At 43.7% G+C, this 21,842-nt stretch overlaps 1 protein-coding gene across 6 annotated transcripts in view; it reads left to right on the plus strand.

The window, feature by feature from the left end:
• Positions 1 to 21,842, plus strand: part of GOLM1 (golgi membrane protein 1) — an 80,466-nt gene that overhangs the window by 41,666 nt on the left and 16,958 nt on the right. For all 6 annotated transcript variants that reach the window (XM_071216648.1, XM_058301571.2, XM_012526372.4 and 3 more), the window contains exons 4-6: positions 5,876 to 5,930; positions 10,994 to 11,096; positions 16,007 to 16,136. In XM_071216648.1, coding sequence (XP_071072749.1) covers positions 5,876 to 5,930; positions 10,994 to 11,096; positions 16,007 to 16,136 — 288 coding nt within the window. The remainder of the gene's footprint in view (positions 1 to 5,875; positions 5,931 to 10,993; positions 11,097 to 16,006; positions 16,137 to 21,842) is intronic.

The raw sequence follows: 21,842 nt of genomic DNA on the forward strand, positions 1-21,842 counted from the left end.
CGACGTTCCCCTTTGTAATCAGCGGTACACTCCTGGGAAGCAGATGTGGCTCAGGTGATAGGGCTTCTGCCTACCATATGGGAGGACCTGGGTTCGATCCCTGGGGCCTCCTAGTATAAAAAAGGAAAGAGAAAGTGTGCCCATGCGGTGAGCTGAGTGCTCACACAGCTGGCCCGGTGCCCATGCAGTGAGCCAGTGCCTGTGCAAGTGAGTCATACAGCAAGATGATGATGCAACAAAAGAGAGGTGAAGGGGAGAGTCAAGGTGCAACACAGCAGAGACCAGGAACAGAGGTGGCGCAATTGACAGAGAGCCTCTCTCCACATCACATGTCCCCAGGATCAAATCTCGGTGAATCCTAGAGGAGAAAGATGAGAAGAGAAGACAAAAAGAGAAATAGATATAGAAGATTACACAGTGAATGAACACAGACAGCAAAAACAGCAGGGTGGGGGGAGGGAGAGGGGGAAATTTTTAAAAACCTGTGTTTAAAACAAAACAAAATACACTCCCAGTTAGCTTTTCAAAAGTTAGAATTTTTTTTAAGATTTTATTTATTTGTCTCCCCACCCCCTCATTGTTTGAACTTGCTGTGTCTGTTAGTTGTCTTTGTTGTTTAGGAGGCACCGGAAACTGAACCCAGGACCTCTGATGTTGGTTGGAGGCATCTAATTGCTTAAGCCACCTCTGTTGCCTCCTTTTTTGTTATCTCTCACTCTGTTTTTTCCCTTGTGTCTCTTGTTGCATCATCTTGTCACAGCAGCTTGCTGTCCTTCTTACCCTCTTCAGGAGGCACTGGGAACCTCTGCTCCCTACTTTGTTGTGTCTCTCATTATTTTATTCTTCTTGTGTCTCATTGCATCATCTTGTGTTAGCTTGCCACTCCTGCCCATGGCACCAGCTCACTGTTTTCTTTAGGAGCCACTGGGAGCCGGACCACGGACCTCCCATGTGGTAGGTGGGAGCCCAATCACTTGAGCCACCTCTGGTTCCCAAAAGTTAGTATTTTTGAAGTTGGTCATTTATACCCTGTTGAGATTTGAAAAAGTGCTAGTTTATTGTAGATTTCCTACTTTGAAATGTTGGATTTATTTTTCTAGGAACCCACTGCAGATATATTTTGAGCAAATACAATTATTTCTCAGTTTCCAGTTAAAAATCCGGTGGCACTTACTGCATTCTTGTCCAGTGCTGAGGGGAGGGTCAGGTCACACAAAGGTCAGGGAATGCACCTCACCCCAAAGGCCATTCTGCACCCAAATGTGAGAAACTGGTTGTTGAGAGTAGAACATATAATTTCTTTAAAAATAATTTCGCTTAATGCAGGTATTTTTTCTGTTTAGTCTATGTTGAGCCCAAGAAGAAACTAGGAAGCATTTTCACAGTTTTCCTGAAAATGACTCAACAAGATTGTCTCTAAATGAAAAACTGGATATAAAAGCTCTTGATGGCATTTTATGATCCTTCATTTTCCTAAGTGCAGACTATATTTTTCTATGCATAAGTAAATAGATGGGGAATATAATTAAATATATTTTCTTTGCAAGAATAAAATCCCACGGAAGACAGCAGCATCTTCAGGCATTTCAAATTGCAGCATTTCTAAAAGCTCAGATAGTTGAAGGCGCTCATGGATTATGGGGGTGTGCGGGGTATGAGCAGTGGCGAAAGGGAATGGGTGCAGGAGGGACAAGTCAAATTGTCAAAATTTTTTGTAGAAAGGATTTTCCGGGCAGTAGCAGTTTTCTTGATAATCAGTGTGTAAACGTTTTAAGTCTTCCTTTTTTTTTTCTTTTTTCTTTTAACAATAATGTTCGGAGGGAAAGAGGTTTTGTTACCTATACAAGGTGGAAGTTTCAGCACCTTGCTTTTACTGCTAACATGTAAAACTTTCTGTGAATGTCTTTTTTTTTTTAAATTCAGAGGTAAGCTAGTTTATTTAACTCGCGGAGTGTCTCCTCTGCCGGAGCTTCTCTTTGCACACCGTGGGCAGGGCAGAGAGGCCGCCGCCCCAGCCCTGCCTGGGTCTGCAGCCCGGCTCCAGCTTCGCGGGGCCTTAGTTAGGGCTTCCTTTTTCTCTGGGTCTCCCTGTGATCTCCCTAACGTGGCATTTAATATCCTGGTGGGAGTGGGGGGTGGCACCCGCACCTCTCCAGTGTGTCCCCACGAACCTACTTCTTCTCAGTCTCCGCCATCTTTTCCCCTTTTAACTGACCATCTGCAAGCTTTCTCCCTAACTGCAAGCTTTCTCCCTAACTGCAATCACGAGCCGCGTAAATCGGATTCCCAGCTGTGTGCAGTCCCTCCTTTCACTTCCCCTTCTCTCCTGGCTTGAGAACCTCTTCCTGAGAGAGTGATTTGATACCTTTCTTTCCTTTTGTGCCAGGAAATGTTCAATGTTCAGTGTCCCCACATCTCCCAAAATAAACAGCCGTGGGTCTTTCGGCTGCCAGATTTCATTTCTTGGAGTACATCCTTGTAGTCATGAAACAGCTTCCCCAGAAAGCCTTGCTTCTGATAACCTTATCTCTGTCGGTCCCAAGAAGCGGGGAGGGCTGCATAGAAAGACGGACCAAAGAGCAAACTAGAGGCACAGAGAGCAGGTGCCGTGGCCCTCCTTGTCCACCGCTCACCAGGAGTGGGATGAGAATGTGCCTCCAAATTACAGGGAGCCTGTCAAGCAGTGGAGAGTTCTGCACACTTTGGTGACTTATGACACAGAAATGGTTGCATTATGTCCCAGTACACATATATGCTGTGCGTATGTGTGCTCACAAAACAGCACTTACCTGTGTGGTGTACTCTGTGTAATAGTCTGTTCCCTCCTTCTTTAGGTTTTTGTTCATTTTTAGTGCTGGGTGCAGCCCACTAAATTTTTTTTTTTTTAAAGATTTATTTGTTTATCCTCCCCCCACCCCCGTTGTCTGTTCTCTGTGTCTATTTGCTGCGTCTTCTTTGTCCGCTTCTGTTGTCAGCGCACGGGAATCTGTGTTTCTTTTTGTTGCGTCATCTTGTTGTGTCAGCTCTCCGTGTGTGTGGCACCATTCTTGGGCAGGCTGCACTTTCTTTCGTGCTGGGCGGCTCTCCTTACGGGTTGAACTCCTTGCGCGTGGGGCGACCCTACGCGGGGGACACCCCTGAGTGGCAGGGCACTCCTTGCGCACATCAGCACTGCTCATGGCCCAGCTCATCACATGGGTCAAGGAGGCCTGGGGTTTGAACCGTGGACCTCCCATGTGGTAGACGGACTCCCTAACCACTGGGCCACGTCCACTTCCCGAGCCCACTAAATTAGCGCCTTAGTTTGCCAGTGCTACTTTAACAAATACGACAGTCTGGATAACTTAAACAGTGGGAATTTAGTGGCTCACTGTTTCGAGGCTAGGAGAAGTCCAAGATTAAAGTGTCACCAAGGCAGTGCTTTCTCCCTGGAGAGAGAGGACGTCCTGGGGCCGGCTGCTGTCCTTTCCATCACATGGCAGTGCACACGGCAGCGTCTGCTCCTTTCTCTTCCAGGTTCTCTTGACTCGTAGCTGCTGACTGGCTGCCCCCCTGTGGCTTCTCCTTCCATGTCCAATTCCCTTTGCTTACAAGGACGTCAGCCGTGCTGGGTGGAGGCTCACCCTGATTCAGTTTGGGCACACCCTAACTAATAAGACTATCTCCAGTGGTCTTCTTTACGAAGGGTGTCACACCCACAGGACCGAGGGTTGGGACCCGAACATGCCCTTTTTTGGGGACATGATTCAGTCCCGAACAGGTGGTGTCTTAGTTTGCCTGGGCTACTGTGAAAAATACCATAAACCAGTTGGCTTAACAGGAATTTATCGTCTCATAGATTTGGAGGCTAGAAGTCCAAGATCAAAGTGTCAGCAGGGCTGCGCTTTCTCTGAAGTCTTGGCTTTCTGGTGGTGGCTTGGTGGCAGTCCATAACTCCATCTCTGCCCCATCAGGGCCATTCCTCTCCACGTCCGACTCCCCCTCCTGTGGCCAGCTGCCTCTGCTGGTAAGGACTCCAGTCCTGTGGGGCTACGGCCTAGCCTGATTTCGTGTGGCCTCACCTTAGCTGGTAACATTTCCACCTCCACAGGTCTGGGGGTAAGACTGTGGGGAACACGATCCAGTCCCTAACATGCCTTCCTCAAGGGTTAAGCCGCCAGCTTGGCAAGCGTTCCAGCCCAGCTCCTGAAGGGCACAAGTTGGTGCGGCAGCGAGACCAAAGAATGCTTACCAGGTGTAAGCTTTTTTTTTTTTTTCAGTGATAGCTTGTGGTTTTTTTTTAAAGATTTCTTTATTTCTTTATTTTAATTTGTCTCCTCCCCCTCCCCCAGATGGTTCTTTTGTCTGTCTCTCATTGTTTGCTCACCTTCTCCAGGAGGCACTAGGAAGTGAATCCGGGACCTCCCACGTGGGAGACGAATGCCACATGGCCTGAGCCATGTCGGCTCCCTGCGGACTGTGGTGCCTGCTTTTGTGGCATCCGTGCATTTAGGTGTCTGCTTGTTGCTGCAGGCTGCAGTGTCTAGCTCTCATTGTGGCGGGTGTGGGTGTCTGCCTTTCCTCCCAGGAGGCACTAGAACCCAAACCCAGGACCTCCCATGTGGTAGGCGGGAGCTCACCCTCGAGCCACTTCCTCTTCCAAGGGTAAGCTTTACTGGTTTACAAACAGGAGAGAATCTCTCTGGTGGTCCAGAGAATGAAGATAGTGCTCTGGATAGAGATGGGAAAATGAAGGGTGATGTAAGGGGTTTAAGAACAGGGTCATTCCATAGGGTATGAGAACAGATTCCTGCAGGGTCTCATGAAGCGTCACATGGGGTCTGGTGATGTTTTTACTGCACATGTAGGAAGGACGTTTACCAAGGACGTTTCGTGCTCTGGGAAGACCATAGTTTACGATACCATCTATGTATTCTCTCCCCTCTGGACTTAGGTTTGGGTCATGCAGGCAGCTCCATGCTGAGGACTTGGGGTGTGGGAGCCTGGGTCCCCACAGCAAGTGATGACAAAGTGCGTGGACTCTGGAGCACGGCTGTCGGGCCTGAAGTTTGGATTTGCCACTTAATAGCCACGTGACGTTGAGCCACTTGAGCAAACCTTGGTTTCCCCTTCCCTAAAATGGGATAATAAACTGCCCACCCCACGTGACTGTTCTGAAGAATAAATACGTGAGAGGAAGTAAAGTGCTTAGAACAGTGGTTGGCATAATTACTCAGTATGTATTGGTCGGCTCTTACTCTCTGCTCCGTTTCTTACACTACTTTTCTCTGTTATCTTGAGTCAGGTGTTGCTGCTTCTCTCCCTATTGTTGCTGTTGGAACCTGATTTTGATTTGTGTGTATCCTCCACCCCCCAAGCTTGCAGACTCTGTGGGTGGAAGAGGGAAGGCCAGAAATTAAAGTGAATCAAGAGGCTTCGTTGGTTGAGTGACCACTGAGTCCTCATCTTTTTTTTCCTTTAGTCTGCCTGGAATGCAGAGTTTGAGGATGTTCTTGGCCTGGCTCAGAGAACCAGTGGCCTTGAGGTTGCTGACTCGAACTGGGGGGTGGGGGGAGCCAGACCTGGCTCAGGCCCCTTGCACAGGCTGCTGAGTGTCCTGGAGCTGAGCGGGTGCCAGGGGTTCCGTTGGCTCCTTCCTCCGGGTGGGTGCGCAGAGGCTGGAAAGCAGATCTCTTTTTCAGCTGCCGACATTTGATAGTCCAGCCAGAGAGCTGAATGCCAGGCTCCTTGCTAAGCAGCTGCTTTGGACTGGGGGTGGGAGCTGCTCCTTCCAGAAAAAAAAAAACCTTCCCCCCCCATATGTGTTTATCTTCTCAAGATTCTTCTAAGTCGTTAGGTTGTGGAGGTTTTCATTTTGTGTTTGTCGTCTTTGCAGGCGGTTCTCGTGAATAACATCACCTCAGGCGAGAAGCTCATCAGGACACTGCAAGGTAGGCTCGATGCTCCTTTGCTGCCCAGCAGACATTGGGCCTTGTGGGAGAAACCCACGTCTCCCCTTGTCCTTCTCAAGGACCGTTGGTGTCTTGTTACGATCTCATGATGGGCAGTGTTAATGAGTAACTGAGTAAGCTTTTGTTTCTTCTTTGCTGAAATACATTTCCAAGTTTGTTTTCTTCTCTAAAATGAGAGAATACTGAATAGATATACATTGCTAGCAATTATGTACAGAAGAATTCAGATTCTTGTTTATGAATATGTTAAGAAATAGTACTATGTATATGGTCTGTTTTAGTCAGGTCACCCTGAATTCATATTTTCTTCATGAAACTTAAAAAGTCCACTGGACCTCAGCCCTACTTCTTTGCTACTCTAACTCCATTTGGCAGTTTAGGTTTTGTCTCTTCTTTGGGCCCTTCTGAAGCACCAATAGAGTTGGCACATGAGTATCTTCCCTTGAAGTGCCCTCACTTCTGCTGTGATTGACGGGGCCAGCAGGGTCTAGGATGGCTTTAGAACGTGGCAGAAGGAACGCTGGGTCCTGTGATCCCTTAGCACTAAGTCAGCCCCTCTGTGCCCAGTGCCTGCCTCTCCAAAGTGTCATGTTTGACATGGAAATCACCAGCCTCATGTGGCCAGTGAGCACTTGCAGTGTGGCGAGGGGGATGGAAGAACTAGATTTAAAGTTTTAATTTTATTTGCAGTAATTTAAATTTAAAACAGATACTCGATTTAGTTATTGGGAAGCTTAAGTATGTTTTGGACAACTTGGGTACAATGATCTGCTTTTTTATTTAAAAATTTTTTAATTTTTATTTTTTTTAAAGAAGATACTTAGATGACATAAATGTTACATAAAAAATACAGGGGATTCCCATATGCCCCACTCCCCACACCACCCACATTTACCCACATTAACCACATCCTTCATTAGTGTGGTACATTCATTGGAACACATTTTGGAGCATTGCCACTAAGTATGGATTATAGTTTACATTGTAATTTATACTCCCACACAACTCTGTAGGTTATGGCCAGATATATAATGGCCCGTATCTGTTGTTGCAGTGTCATTCAGGACAATTCCCAAGTCCCAAAAATGCCCCCATATTACACCTGTTTTCCCTCTCCCTGACCTCAGAAACTCCAGTAGCCACTGCCTCCACATCAATGATATGAGTTCCTCCATTGCTAGAATCACAGTAAATCTATAGTAGAATGCCCATAAGTCCATTCTAGTTCATAGTTCATTCCCCAGTCCTGAGGATTCTGGAATGGTGATGCCAACTCCACCTACATATAATTGAGAGGGGGCTTCAGTTCCATACGGATGATGGATGGGACTCTCTTGCTTGCAGTTGTAGACTCTCTTGGTTCCTTGGTATGGTGATTGTGCATCATTATCTCCTTGTTAATTGTCCTGGGTGAGTCCAATGACCTGGAGAGTAGGTGTTGCAACTCCTTTGAGGCTCAGGGCCCAGCTGGCACATGGACAGCCCAGAGATTCAAGTCTCTTAGATGTTCACCTACCAACTCCAGCACCAACTGTAGATTCAAATAGAAGGGACAGAAGAGCCATGTGTAGGGAAACCACAACTGAGTCTAATTCTGTCACACTGGGGAGCACAAACCCCAAAGTAGCGCCCACTGGCAAGGCATCAAACTCCTGAGCTCTCTGCCCTGACTATAGTGCCAGGGTGTCTCCAGAGCCCTCAGGAGCCTCATTGTTTGGGGTAGTGTCTAGTTTGGTAGTCAGTGAGATCTTGCTGAGGCGTATATAAGCATAACCTATGGAATGACCTCCCGACTCACTTTGAAGTCTCTTAGTCACAAACTCATTTGTCTTTGCCTTTTCCCCCTTTTGGTCAAGGTCTTTTTCCAGTTGCGTTGCTAGTTGGTGCTTGGTAGTAATCCCTTGGTGCCAGGGAAGCTCATTCCTGGGAGTCATGTCCCATGCCGGGGGAAGTTATTGCATTTATATGCCGAGTTTGACTTAGAAAAAGGCCATGTTTGAGCAACAAGGAGGCTCTCAGGCACTCTATAATACTAGGCTAAGTTTCAATTTCAAGCGTAAAGGTTCATGAGCACAGTCACTATTATCAAGGGCCTGTCAATGGACCATCCTCCTTCACCAGCCATTGCCTCTGTCCTTGGGGGATTCTTGCTTTTCCATTAGAGAATGTGGCCGAGTTCCCCAGGATAGGAATTCTGTATTCTTTTGGTTATTATGTAAATCTCCACCCACTGTCACAATGCCCCATGAACATTTGAACACATTTATATGCCTTATAGGTATGGTATGCCCAGGTGAACCTCCTCCCTTGTATCCCCCATCACTGACACCCCACACAAACTGTCCTCCCCTGCCACAGTTGTAATTTACCCTTCTGTGATCCAAAATTTCTTCAAAAATGAAGCCAATAAAATAGCCAAATACAGTTAATAAGAAAATGAAATAATAATATAGTTTTAAAAATAAAATACAAAAAATTAAAAAAAAAAATTTTGATAATAAAAAATAATGAAAAAAATATAAAAAGATTTTTTTTGACATTTTGCCTTTCATCACTGTAAGATCTATTGTCCTATATGTACAGTGACATTTTCTTCCAGTTATTCCCCCAATGTCATAATTTTTTCATTTTGTCTTTAAAGACAACTTGGGTACACCCATCTGCTTCTTTAACTATAAGTTTTATGAAATCCAAATTCAGATCAAGAATTTCCAGTGAAAATTAAGCATATCAATTGAGATGTAGTGCAAGTATAAAATGTACTGGATTTCAAAGACTTAGTATGAAAAAAGAATGCAAAATATAAGTTTTTACATCCGTTATTTGTTGACATGTTAGTATTTTGTATAGTGTGGCTTAAACAAAATATATTATTAGATTAATTTCATTTGGTTTTGTTTTTTTTTCACTTTTAAAAAATGCGGTTACTAGAAAATTTTACATTACTCATGTGGCTTGCATTATATTTTATTGAACCATGCTGGTCTAGAATTTCAGTTTCAGATGAGGTTCTAAGACTGTTAATGGCTCTTATATGAGAAGAGGGTGCTTTGTAAGATTCGCTTTGGGGAAGTGTAGGATAAACAAAATTAAATGGGTTACTTCAGTGCAGGGGCTTCTCGGAGCCCACTCATCTCCAAGAAGGGGTGTGGTCTGTCGTCTCTCCTAGTATTTTAAACAGCCCTAATCAAGTATAATTGATATACAAGGGACAATATATCTTTACAGGATGCAATTTGACGATTTTGACATATGCAAACATTCTAAGAAACCACCCCCCAAATCGATACAGAGAATGTAATCACCCCCTTCAGAAGTTCCCTTGTGCCACTTGGTAATCCTCCTCCCCGCCAGGTAACCACTGGTTTGCTTTCTGTCGTTGTAGATTAGTTTGTATTTTAAAAAATTTTATATAAATGGAATCAGTTGTGCTCTTTTTTTTTTTCCTGGCTTCTTCACTTATTATTTTGAGATTCTCCAAAATTGTCGTTGAGGCTATCAGGCGCTCCTTCCTTATTGCTGAGTAGTGCTGTATTGTCCGGTCCTTAGTTTGATTATAGAATCTTTTTTTTTTAAGTTAGGTTTATTCAAATATGATTTGCATACAGTAATGTTTACCCTTTGCAGAACGTACAGTTCTATAAATTTTGACAAATACGTGTCCTACATGCCACCAGCACAGTGATAGAGCACTTACACGTCCCCACAGTGCTCCCGCCTCCCCTCGCCCCTTTGGGGTCAAACCTGCCGTCACCCCACCTCAGGCAACCACTGAGCTGTTCTCCATGCTGCAGTGTTGCCTTTGCGAGGATGACACGCAGATGGAATCGTGCTCTGTGTGGCCTCTTAAGGATGGTGTCTTTTCCTCACTGGTTTACTTTTCAGGTCGGCCCATGTCACTTGTACTAGTTGTGGATCCTTTATTCTTATTTAATTTGGCCCCCCTGCCCCCTGGTGTTCTGAGGACAGACCTCGATGTGGATTAGGCAGTTCTCCAGAGAAACAGAACCAAACAGGAGGTCCAAACATGGGAACATTAAGAGATTTCTTATGAGGGTTGGCTCCTGGGGGATTGGTAAGTCCTAACTGTAGGGCAGGCTGCAGGAGCTGGCCGGCCCAAGGAGAGCCAGCAGTAGAGCCAGCAGTTCTTTCGGACTCCTGAAATCCTCGGTTCTCTCTCTCAGACCCCTGGCTGATTGGAGGAGGCTGACCCTCTTGCTGGGGGCAGTCTCCTTTGTGTTTTGTAGATGCAGTCACTTCCTAATTTAAATCTATCTGCAAAATACCCTCACAGGAACGATCAGGCCAGAACTCACTTGACCGAACGGCTGGACAATGTGACCTAGCCAAGTCGGACAGGAGCTTGGCCCTGCGTGGTTTCTTTCCAGGCTGGGGTCCAGCCCTGGCTGTACCTGGCTGCCCACTCTGGCTCGTGTCTAGTGGCTTCCCTGGCTCAGCCCTTTAGCTCAGTGGCTGCTCTTTTCTACAAAGCTTTATGAGCCACGTCCTTGGGGCAGCATGTATGGGGTGGGTGGATTGCCTCAAAGAGAAGTGTGTTGGGTGATTAAATGAACACGGGGCCTCAGAGACTAGGTTGGCAGAAAATACCGATAGAATCATGCTGGCCTGTAGCCGGCGGCTGCAGCTTATAGAATGGATGCTTATCTGACCAGATGTCAAAATCAGCATTTCACAGACATAAGCACAGGGTGCTGTGTGTGACCTTGTGGGGTAGCTTGGGGCTGACTTTGACTAAGGAAGAAACAGGCAAATAGAATGTCCTTATTGGGGATCATAAAGGAGATTTCAGAGAGAAAAGCAGAGACATTTGCTAAAGGAGGTTTGTCGATCTTCGATCTCCAGAAGCAGCTTCCTGGGTGGGGTGTGATTACCTGGGCAGGACTGTGCTCTCATCCTTTTCTGTCTCCCCTTAGTCCCTTGCTCCTGCCTCCTGTGCTCCGCTCTGTGGGTTTTGACATGCCTGCCACGGTCGTGTTTTGGCTGAATGGCCTGTGCACTTAACTGTCATCCTTTTGGCCTAGACCAATTAAAGTCCCTGGAGAGGAGTTACGGCAAGCTGCAGCACGATGTCCTCCAGTTTCAGAAGAACCAGACCAATCTGGAGAGGAAGTTCTCCTACGACCTGTAAGTGTGCCTCGGGATCGAGCACGCGACGTGCAGGAGGCTCACGCGTTTGATGCTGAGGGCTGGACGCGTCCAGTGTGACGTCTGTGCCCTCCTGGGTGTAGAGTCTGGTCCTTCTGGTTCTTACAGGGCTTGGTGAGAAGGGTATGGCCCCTTCTTAGCATTCAGGCCCTTTATTTTTAAGTGTCTACAGTACTCAAGGAAACCACGGAAGTGTTAGCCAGTGAGCTCTTAAAATACCTAAGAAAGGTCCTAACACACGCACACATGCACGTGTGCACACACACGAGGGCAGTTCTGGGAAGCAGGGAACGACTTAACAGCTTAAAGCTGTTGTAAATTGTCTCTGTGAAGCAGAGGGTCACTGGCTAAGTCAACAATCTAAAGCCTTTAAAAATGTGTTCCAAAAGTACTTGTAAGTGAGCTAAAGCAAATTCTCAGGCTAAAAGGCATTTTGGCAAAACATCAATGCGATTTATCGCTGGGTAATGATATTGTGGACATCTTATTTTCTTGAGGCTTTTCCGTGTTTTTCCAAATTTCTGTGAGAATGGAGTATTTTTATGTTTAAAACAAGAACCTTTTAAAAAGTGAGCTAAGGGAAGCGGACTTGGCCCAATGTATAGGGCGTCCGCCTACCACATGGGAGGTCTGCAGTTCAAACCCCGGGCCTCCTTGACCCGTGTGGAGCTGGCCCATGCGCAGTGCTGATGCGCGCAAGGAGTGCCCTGCCACGCAGGGGTGTCCCCCACGTAGGGGAGCCCCACGCGCAAGGAGTGTGCCCCATAAGGAGAGCTGCCCAGCATGAAAGAAAGTGCAGCCTGCCCAGGAATGGTGCGGCACACACGGAGAGCTGACACACAAGATGACGCAACAAAAAGAAACACTGATTCCTGGTTCCGCTGATAAGGATAGATGTAGTCACAGAAGAAGGCACAGAGAGAGACAATTGGGGTGGGGGAAGGTAGAGATAAAAAAATAATAATAAAATCTTTAAAAAAGTGAGCAAAGCCATCTGTAAAAGAGTTAAAACTAATGTAGGAGGTAGAGAATGAGTTGGGTCTGTGTATTTCCACCTACCCCCCTCCACCCCTTTTTTTGGCTTATAAAAATAAAGTAGCTAAAGCATGGGAAATGTGGGATTGAGAGAGAGGAAATGTGGGATTGAGAGAGAGGCAGCCACCCAGAAGCCTGGACCTCGCACGACTCCCCTCCTCTCTCTTAACTGACCTCCACGTCCAAGCACATACATATTTTTTACTTAATTGTAGTTACCATAAAAATCTTTGAATCAACTTTTCACTTAGTAACGTTATATATAAAAAATTCTATATTGCTTCAAAATGTTTCATCATTAAAAATTGCTTCTTAATATTAATAGTTTATCATATGGAGATTTACTTAATTGCCAAGATTAATCCCCCATTTCCTTTTTTCTTTATTTAGGTTGCTTCTGAGTTGTGGTTATTTGTAACTTGCTCCAAATCAGTGGCATCAATTGGCATAATAACTTTAAAAAATATATGGGGGCAGGGAGGGGACTGTTGCCTTCTAAAGAAGAACAGTTGTAAGTTTGGCACATCAATAGGTCTAAGTTGCCAGACTGCTTTTTGGTAGGACTTACCTGTCTGCACTTGTCTTTGGTGATGGGTGAGAAAGATAGCTTCTCATGGCCATTGCTTTTACAGGGGTGATTTCCTGTGTTCCTACAGAAGATTTTTCGCTCACGGTACTGTCTTCCTAATCACTTCAAAGCCAAGAACACTGAAAACATGAACCCCAAACTCAGTGTATAAAGGGCTTGAATAGATACTCATTATAATGGAAAGATAATTAGGAATAAACACCTGGAAATGCCCTCAGCGAGGCCAGCGCTCCTCAGGGCGCACAGGCCACTTAGCAGTGTCTGGGCACGTTGCTGGCGGCCACAGCAGCTCGGCAGGTCTCCTTCCAGGCGTAGGGCAGTCACCACAGCAGAGATTCATCTGGGCCAAAGTGCGCGTAGCCCTAGTCTAGACAGAAACGAAGTATCCCAGGCTCATTATTTGTCCTTAATGTGGCTATTTCTGCTCCATTGATAGAAATACAAAAAACTATTAATGGCCTCACTCCATAAATGTCGATGCAGAGGATTTCGTCCTGGCCGGGCTCACTGCCGTGAGGGCGGCGAGCGGACCTCCCACGCCTGGCTGTGTGTGCGTGCAGGGTGCCTCCTTTTCCTCCTTGGAGGCTGCGGCCAGGTTGAAAGCTCTTTTGGGCTGATTGCATCAGTCTTTTTTTTTTTTTTTTTAAAGATTTATTTATTTCTTTCCCCGCCCCCCACCCTGGTTGCCTGTTCTCTGTGTCTATTTGCTGCATCTTCTTTGTCCGCTTCTGTTGTTGTCAGCAGCACGGGAATCTGTTTCTTTTTTGTTGCACCATCTTGTTGTGTCAGCTCTCCATGTGTGCGGCGCCATTCCTGGGCAGGCTGCACTTTTTTCGCACTGGGCAGCTCTCCTTACAGGGCGCACTCCTTGCACGTGGGGCTCCCCTACGCGGGGACACCCCTGCATGGCACGGCACTCCTTGTACACATCAGCACTGCACATGGACCAGCTCCACACGGGTCAAGGAGGCCCGGGGTTTGAACCGTGGACCTCCTATGTGGTAGACGGACGCCCTAACCACTGGGCCAAGTTTGCTTCCCTGCATCAGTCTTACTAATTGTGTCCAAGGCTCTGTGCCAGATACAGGATGCTTCCCGGTGGTAACAGTCATGGAATGTTGGAAGCTGGGAAAAGCTAGTTGGTCTGAACTTTCTTTAGATTATAGATCCTTTTGAGGATCTGATAAAAGGCATGGGCGTGTTATTAGCAAATTATAAACGGATGTATACGTGAACTTGTACATTCAACACTTGACGTTCATAGCCCTCCTGAAGCATAACTGCAGATCTTCAGTTAAAACACCCAGTCTGTTCTAATCCTTTCGTAGAAGGCAGTGCTGCGAATGAAAAAGCTGATGGGAAGGGCAGGGTCCCAGATGCACAAGTTAATGTTCTTTCCTCACTAGTAGAGTTAGCAAGTTCTGGGACACATGTTCCTACTTCTTACTACTACCCCCAGGCTGACATCACTAAGCGATCATGGTGCACCCCCCAAACGCAGCCTTGCAGTCTTTTTTCTGTAAAGCACTTAGACCTGGCAGGTGTGAGCACCTGATCGCCAGGAGGAAATTGACAGATTGTGAACACTGTTGCTAGAACGCAGTCGTCATACCGTGATGATAAGCATCCTGGATGGTCGGGTCACTGCCCCAGCTGGTTTATGTATTGTGCATTTTCCACTGTTGATAATCGGTCATTAACTGCACCAGTTAAAATAATTGCTGGTGGCCAAGTCCTTATTTATCTACAATTTAGCTCCAGTTAATGCCTTAACATTTTCCAGGTACATAAAGAATAAACTGGCCCGAGGCCTGCAGGAAGTAACACTGCCACAGTCTGCCTGGCCTTGGGTAGGAATTGGGGCCTCCTGCAGAGGTTGTCCTTAATTGTGGTAGAGCTGGAATGTGGGGAGGTAAACTTTTTCTGCAGTGCTGAGCAATAAATAAATGCTCTTGGAACTTGATTTTGGCAGGGGCTGGGAGCAGGTGAAAACAATTTCACCTGGTAGCCCTTATTATTAATTCTAAAAAATTCTTTAAAAAATTTTCAACCTAAGGCTTTATTTTAAAGTAATATTTGTAGAATAATTGTTACTTTATATAAAATACTTAAAAACAACAGATTTGTGAAAACTAGAAGGTATTAGAAAGTTCTCAAGGGAAAATTTGAAATGACAGTAGGAAAACATGGGTCATTATTCCACAGGTCTAAGTGTTTTCTAAAATAAAGAGTTGTTTTGAAATATTTCATTGCCTCAGTGCAACATTCAGGGGATATTGCCACTAGCCCCTGTCTGTCCTTTGAGGGTTTAAAGGCTCCATAATGGCCAGGCACCTGCTCATTTGTTAACCCTGAGTTTCTGTGACTTGGATAACAGTGAATTGGACACATTCAGTTCTTTCAGTCTACAGATGATTCCCCTTTTGTTTGCCACATTTAAGCTACTCTGCGGTAGTCTACCAACTATGGCATGCATGCTTGTAGAATTTTAGTTAAGTGATTTTCTCAGCAGGTCCTCTCTTCTCTTGACCTATAAACTGTCAGGGGCAGGAACTCCGTCTTAAATTATTTCTGCAGTACTTGAAACCCTTTGGTGCGTGGTACATTGCAACCCAGTAAATGCTTTGAACTGAGTTGCCAGTTGAATGTAGTTATTACTCATACTTGACTATAAAATGCTTCAGACTCAGAAAAGGCGGCCTATGTGGTAGAGAGCAGAGTCAGGAAACCTCGAGAGCCGTTTCCAGTTGCAGCCTTGTCAAGTTCTCTCTCTGTGATCCAGGTCCACATCTGACAGCTCACCTCTTAGCTTCCTTTTTTTTTTTTTTTTTAAATAAAACTAGTAGGTGTGACTAGGTAGTCTCTCAATTACTTTACAGCTCTGACACCTGAGATTCTCATAAAATACATTCCAGGCACAAAGCAGAAGTGCTGTTTCACAGTATCTTAGTTAATTGGCAGTTCAGACTGCCAATTTTTAACTTTAGGTTGTAGTTAAAAAATTTGTTTTTTTCTAGCCGTTAAAGTTCACCTGTTTTAGAACAATGTGGCATATTTTAGTAAGGTTCAGGCAGGTACAATTTACTCTGAATCACACGCATTGCTGTGCCTTAAGTGCCCACTTCAGACAGGAAGTGCCCGAAGCAGGAACTCAGTGATGGGTGTCTCTTACTGAAGTGGATTTTTCAGTCACAGCAGGGAACTCCTTGGTGGACAGACACAGCTATAAATACTTGGTCCTTTCTTGTGCTTTCTTTCACCAAAGGAACCAGTGCATCAATCAGATGAAGGAGGTGAAGGAGCAGTGTGAAGAGCGAATAGAAGAAGTCACCAGAAAGGGAAATGAAGCTGTAAATTCCAGAGAGCTGAATGAAAAAAAAGACCAAAGTCAGCAGGTGAGTGGGGGGGGGGGTTCTGCCAGGGATTTCCGGAAGGCATTCCTGGCCTCTCCCAGGCCTGCCTGCCTTTTATCTGCTGTCGGATTTGCTCTAAGCTCTGCTTTCCCTTGTGGGTTTGGTCACTGCAGAGTCAAACCTGGCCCTGGGTTGCCCTGACTCTGATGGCAGTTGTTGGCCTCGGTTACAAGTCCTGCACTTTATGGGAATGATTTCATTTAAACCTCAGAGCCACACCGGGGGACTTTTATTCCCTCGTTGGCAGCCGAGGCCCACAGAGTCCCGTGCCCAAGGCTGCACCATGTGCTTACAGGTAGAGCCCACCCTGGACCTCGGCTGACAGCCACGTGCCTTTCCTGCTGCCCGTGAGGAGCAGAGCACAAGCCTTCTGGCAGTTTATTTTTTTTAATAGTTGCTTTATTGAAATAAATTTCATATTCTGTGCCATTCACCCATATAAAAGTGACAGTTCAGTGGTTTTTGGTCTATTCACAAAGTTATGCAACCATCACCAAAATCAGTTTTAGAACATTTTCAGTAGCCCCCAAAGAAACCTCGTACCCATTAGTTTACTTCCCTATTTCCTCCATCCCCCACAGCCCCAGGTGACCACTGACCTACTTTTATTCTCTATAGATTTGCCAATTCTGGACATTTCATATAAATGAATTCATACAGCATGTGGTGCTCCCTAACGGGCTGCTTTCACTCTGCACAGTGCCTTCAGGGCTCATCCATGTTGTAGCGTGTATGAGAACCTCATTCTTTTTGTGGGTGAATAATAGTCCATGGTTTGGGTATACTGTGTTTTGTTTACCCATTCCTCTGCTGGTAGACATTTGGGTGGTTTCCGCCTTGCGGCTGTTGGGAATAATGCTGCTGGGAAGTTTGTGTGCGTGTCTGTGTGGACGTATGCTTACATCTGACTTTGGTAGATGCCAAGGGGTGGAACTGTGGAACCATGTTTAAACCTTTCGAGGCACTGCCAGACTGTTTTCCAAAGTGCCTACGCTATTTACATTCCTGTCAGCACTATGTGAGTGTTCTAGTTTTCCACATCCTTGCCAACACTTCTCTGTCTTGTTTTTAATAACTATCCCAGTGGGTATGAAGTGGTGTTTCTTGTTAATTTGCGTCTCCCTGATGCCTGATAATGCTGAGGATCTTTTCATATGCTTTATTGGCCATTTGTATCTCTTCTGTGGACAAATGTCTATTCAGATCCTTTGTCCATTTTTTAACTGAGTTGTGCTTTCATAATTGAGTTGTGAGAGCTCTTTATATATCCTAGATATAGAGATAAATAATATCAGATATATGATTTGTGAATGTTTTCTTTTATTCTGTGAGTTGGCTTTTTCATTTTCTTGATGGTGTTCATTAAAGCACATAAGTTTTACATTTTGATGAAGTCCAGTTTATTTTTTTCTTTTGTCCCTTGTTTTGTTTTCATATTCGAGAATTCTTTGTCCAATCTGATAAGTTAAAAAAGATTTACGCTTGTGTTTTCTTCTAAGAATTTTATGGTCTTAGTGCTTACATTTAGGTCTCTGATCCACTTTTAATTCTTGTATGTGGTATGAGATAGGAGTCTACTTTCATTCTTTTGCATGTGGCTTTCTCGTTTTCCCAGCACAATTTGTTGAAGCGACTGTTCTTTCTTATTGAATTGTCTTGATACCCTTGTCGAAAGTCAGTTGACAAGGGAGCAGATGTGGCTCAGGCAGTTGAGAATCTTCTTCCCACATGGAAGTTCCCAGGTTCGGTTCCCAGTGTCTCCTGAAACAAACAAACAAACAAAAACAACAGGCAAAGCAAATGGAAAAAACAACTCAGGGAAGCTGATGGTGCTCAGTGGTTAAGCACCAGCCTCCCACAAACGAGGTCCCAAGTTCATTCCCTGATCCCTGGTACTTAAAAAAAAAAAGGCAGTTGACCATAAATATGACAGTTTATTTTTTGATTCTCAGTTCTTTTCCATTGACTCATTTGTCTCTCTTTATATGGGCACCACATAATCTTTACTGCTGTAGCTTTTTAGTAAGTTTTAATACTGAAAAATGAGTCCTCTGACTTTGTTCTTTTTCAAAATTGTTTTGGCTATTCTGTGTCTATTGAATTTCCATGTGAATTTTAGGATTGGCTTGCCAATTTCTTCGAAGAAGCCAGCTGGGATTTTTTTTTAACCAATTGTATTGATACATATTAATAAAGAAGAAATTCATCCAAAGTGCACAATCAGTGGTATTTGGTATAATCACATAGTTGTGCATTCATTACTTTAACCATTTTTAGAGCATTTTCATTATTGTAATAATTAACAAACAAAAAAACATTGCCTCTCAATCTGTTTCCCCTGCCTTACATGGCTGCTATTCTGTTTCTGTCTCTCTAGTTTATTTGTATTTATATTTTGTAAAAACGGTCTTATGTGCAATATCACCCGTATTTATATTTTACATGAGCTTTCACTATGTTACACAGTCCCATGTTACTTTTTAGCTTTCCTTCTAGTAATATTCATGACTTTAGACTTACCCTTTAAACCACTGTCATACCTAAATAATAGCTCTGCTAGTTAAACTATGTTGTGCTTTCACCATTTTTTTTTTCATTCCCAAAGATTTACATACAACCTTTTAACAGTCCTGCGCTGATTAACCCTCAACTTTCCATTCTCTTATGGTGACCTATATTCTAATTATTAACTCCATGAGTTTACACAATCTATTTAGTTTATAATAGTTCAGTCATACAGTATTTGTCCTTTTGTGTCTGGCTTGCTTCACTCAACATTATGTCCTGGTTCATCCATGTTGCATATGCTTCACAACTTCATTTCCTCCTACCGCTCCATAATACTCCATCATGTGCATATACCACAGTTCGTTTTTCCATTCATCAGTTGATGGATACCTGGGTTATTTCCAGCTTTTAGTAATCATGAATAATGCCGCTATGCATATCGGTATGCAGATGTCTGTGTGTCACCGCTCTCAGTTCTTCTGGGTGTATACCTAGTACTGGTATTGCAGGGTCACGTGGCCAGTCTATCGTCAACTTCTCTAGGAACTGCCAAACAGTCATCCTCAGTGGCTGTACCATTCTACATTCCCACCAACAGTGAATAAGCCTTCCTATCTCTCCACATCCTCTCCAACACTTACAGTTTACCAACTTTTTAATAGTGACTAGTCTTATAGGTGTGTAATGGTATTGTATTGTAGTTTTGATTTGCATTTCCCTAATCACTAGTGATGATGAACGTTATGTGTTTCTTTGCCATTTGTTTTTCTTCTTTGGACAAATGTCTCTTCAAGTCTTTTGCCCATTTTAAATTAGGACGTTGATCTTTTTATTGATGGGTTGTAGTGTCTCTTTATATATCATGGATTTTAAACCCTTATTGGACATATGATTGCCAAATATTTTGTCCCATTGAGTTGGCTGCTTTTTCACCCATTTGACAAAGTCCTTTGAAGTGCGAAAGTGTTTAATTTTGAGGAGGTGCCATTTATCTACTTTTTCTTCTGTTGCTTGTGCTTTTGGTGTAAGGCTTCAAAAACCACTGCTAACACAAGAAATGAAAATGTTTTCTTACATTTTCTTTTAGGAGTTTTATGGTTTTCGCTTTTATATTTAGGTCTTTGATCCATTTTGAGTTAATTTTTTTATAAGGTGTGAGATAGGGGTCCTTTTTCTTTCTTTTGGATATGGAGATCCAATTTTCCCAGCACCGTTTGTTGAATAGATTGTTCTGGCCCAGCTAGGAGGGTTTGACTGCCTTGGTGAGGGTCTGTTTCTGTCCTCAGTTTGTTTCTATTGGTCATTCTGTCTTTATGCCAGTACCTTGCTGTTTTTACCACTATAGCTTAGTAGTATGCTTTAAAGTCAGGAAGTGAGCGTCCTCCAACTTCTTCTTTTTTAAGACATTTTTGGCTATTCAGGTCTCCTTACCTTTTCAAATAAATTGGATAATTGGCTTATCCATTTCTACAAAAAAGACTGTTGGGATTTTTATTGAGATTGTATTCTATATGTAAATCAGTTTGGGTAGAATTGACATCTTGATATTTAGTCTCCCGAAATACGTGAACACGGAATGTCCCTCCATTTATTTCTTCGGTATCTTTTAGCAATGTTTCGTGGGTTTCTGAATATAGGTTCTCTATGTCCTTTAAGTTTCTTCCTAAATATTTGATTCTTTTAGTTGCTATTGCATATGGAATTTTTGTAGGACTTTCTCCTCAGATTGTTCATCAGTAGTATATAGAACGCTACTGATTTCTGCGTATTAATCTTGTATCCCCCCACTGTGCTGAACTCGTCTTAACAGTGCTAGTAGCTTTGTTGTGACTTTCTCAGGATTTTCTAGATACAGGATCATATTATCAGTGAATAGTGAATAGTTTTACTTCTTCCTTTCCTGTTTGGGTGCCTTTTATTTCCTGGCCTAGCCTAATTGCTCTAGCTAGTATTTCTAGTATGATACTGAAAAACAGTGATGTCATTGGGCATCCTTATCTCTGTGGGAAAGCTTTCAGTCTTTCACCACTGAGTACAGTGCTAGCTGCTATCTATAGGTTTTTCATATACGCATGGAGAAAGCTTCCCTCTGTTCCTCTCTTTTGAAGTGTTTTTATCAAGAAAGGGTGGAGTGTTTTATCAAATGCCTTTTCTGCATCAATCAAGAGGATTATGTGGTTTTTCTCCTTCAATTTACGACTGTGGTTTATTATACTAATTGACTTCTTGTGTTGAACCACCCTTGCATACCTGGGATAAAACCCACTTGATCCTGGTGTATAGTTCTTTTAATGTGCTTTTGGATTCAGATTGCAAGTATTTTGTTTAAGATTTGCATCTGTATTCATTAGGGATATTGGTCTGTTATTTCTTTTTTCATAGTATCTATTTGGTTTTGGTATTAGGGTGATGTTAGCTTCATAGAATGAGTTTGGGAGCATTCTTCGCTGTTCTGTTTTTTGGAAGCGCTTGAGCAAGATTGGTATTAGATTGCCTTTGAATGATTGGTAGGTAGAATTCACCTGTGAAACCACTTAGTCCTGGGCTTTTCATCACTGGGAGTTTTTTGGTGACTGTTTCAGTCTCTTCAGTTGTGCTTGGTTTATTGAGGTCTTCTGTTTCATCTTGGGTCAGTGTAGGTGGTTTGTGTGTTTCTAGGAATTTGTCCACCTCCCCTACATTGTCTAGTTTTTTGGCATAAGTGGTTCATAGTATCCTCTTATGATCTCTTATTTCTGCAGGGCCAGTGGTAATGTCCCCCCTCTTATTTATGATTTAATTTATTTGCGCCTTCTTTTTTTTTCTTTAGTAATAAGGGTTTGTCAATTAAAAAATTTTTTTTCAAAGAACCAGTTTTTGGTTTTGTGATTCTACTGTTTTGTTCTCAATTTCATTTATTTCTACTCTGATCTTTACTGTTTTTTCCTTGGGCTTGGTTTGGGTGTTCTTTTTCTAGTTCCTCCAGGTGTGCAGTTAGATTTTCACTTTTAGCTCTTTCATCTTTTTTAATGCAAGCATTGAGGGCTATAAATTTCCCTCTCAGCACTGCCTTTCACAGTGTCCCATAGGTTGTGTTCTCATTTTCACTCATATCAAGATATTTGCTGAATTCTCTTGCAATATCTTTGACTTACTAATTATTTAAGTGTGTGTTGATTAATCCCCATATACATGTATTTT

The sequence above is a fragment of the Dasypus novemcinctus genome, chromosome 8, assembly GCF_030445035.2.
Source record: "Dasypus novemcinctus isolate mDasNov1 chromosome 8, mDasNov1.1.hap2, whole genome shotgun sequence".
NCBI lineage: Eukaryota > Metazoa > Chordata > Mammalia > Cingulata > Dasypodidae > Dasypus > Dasypus novemcinctus.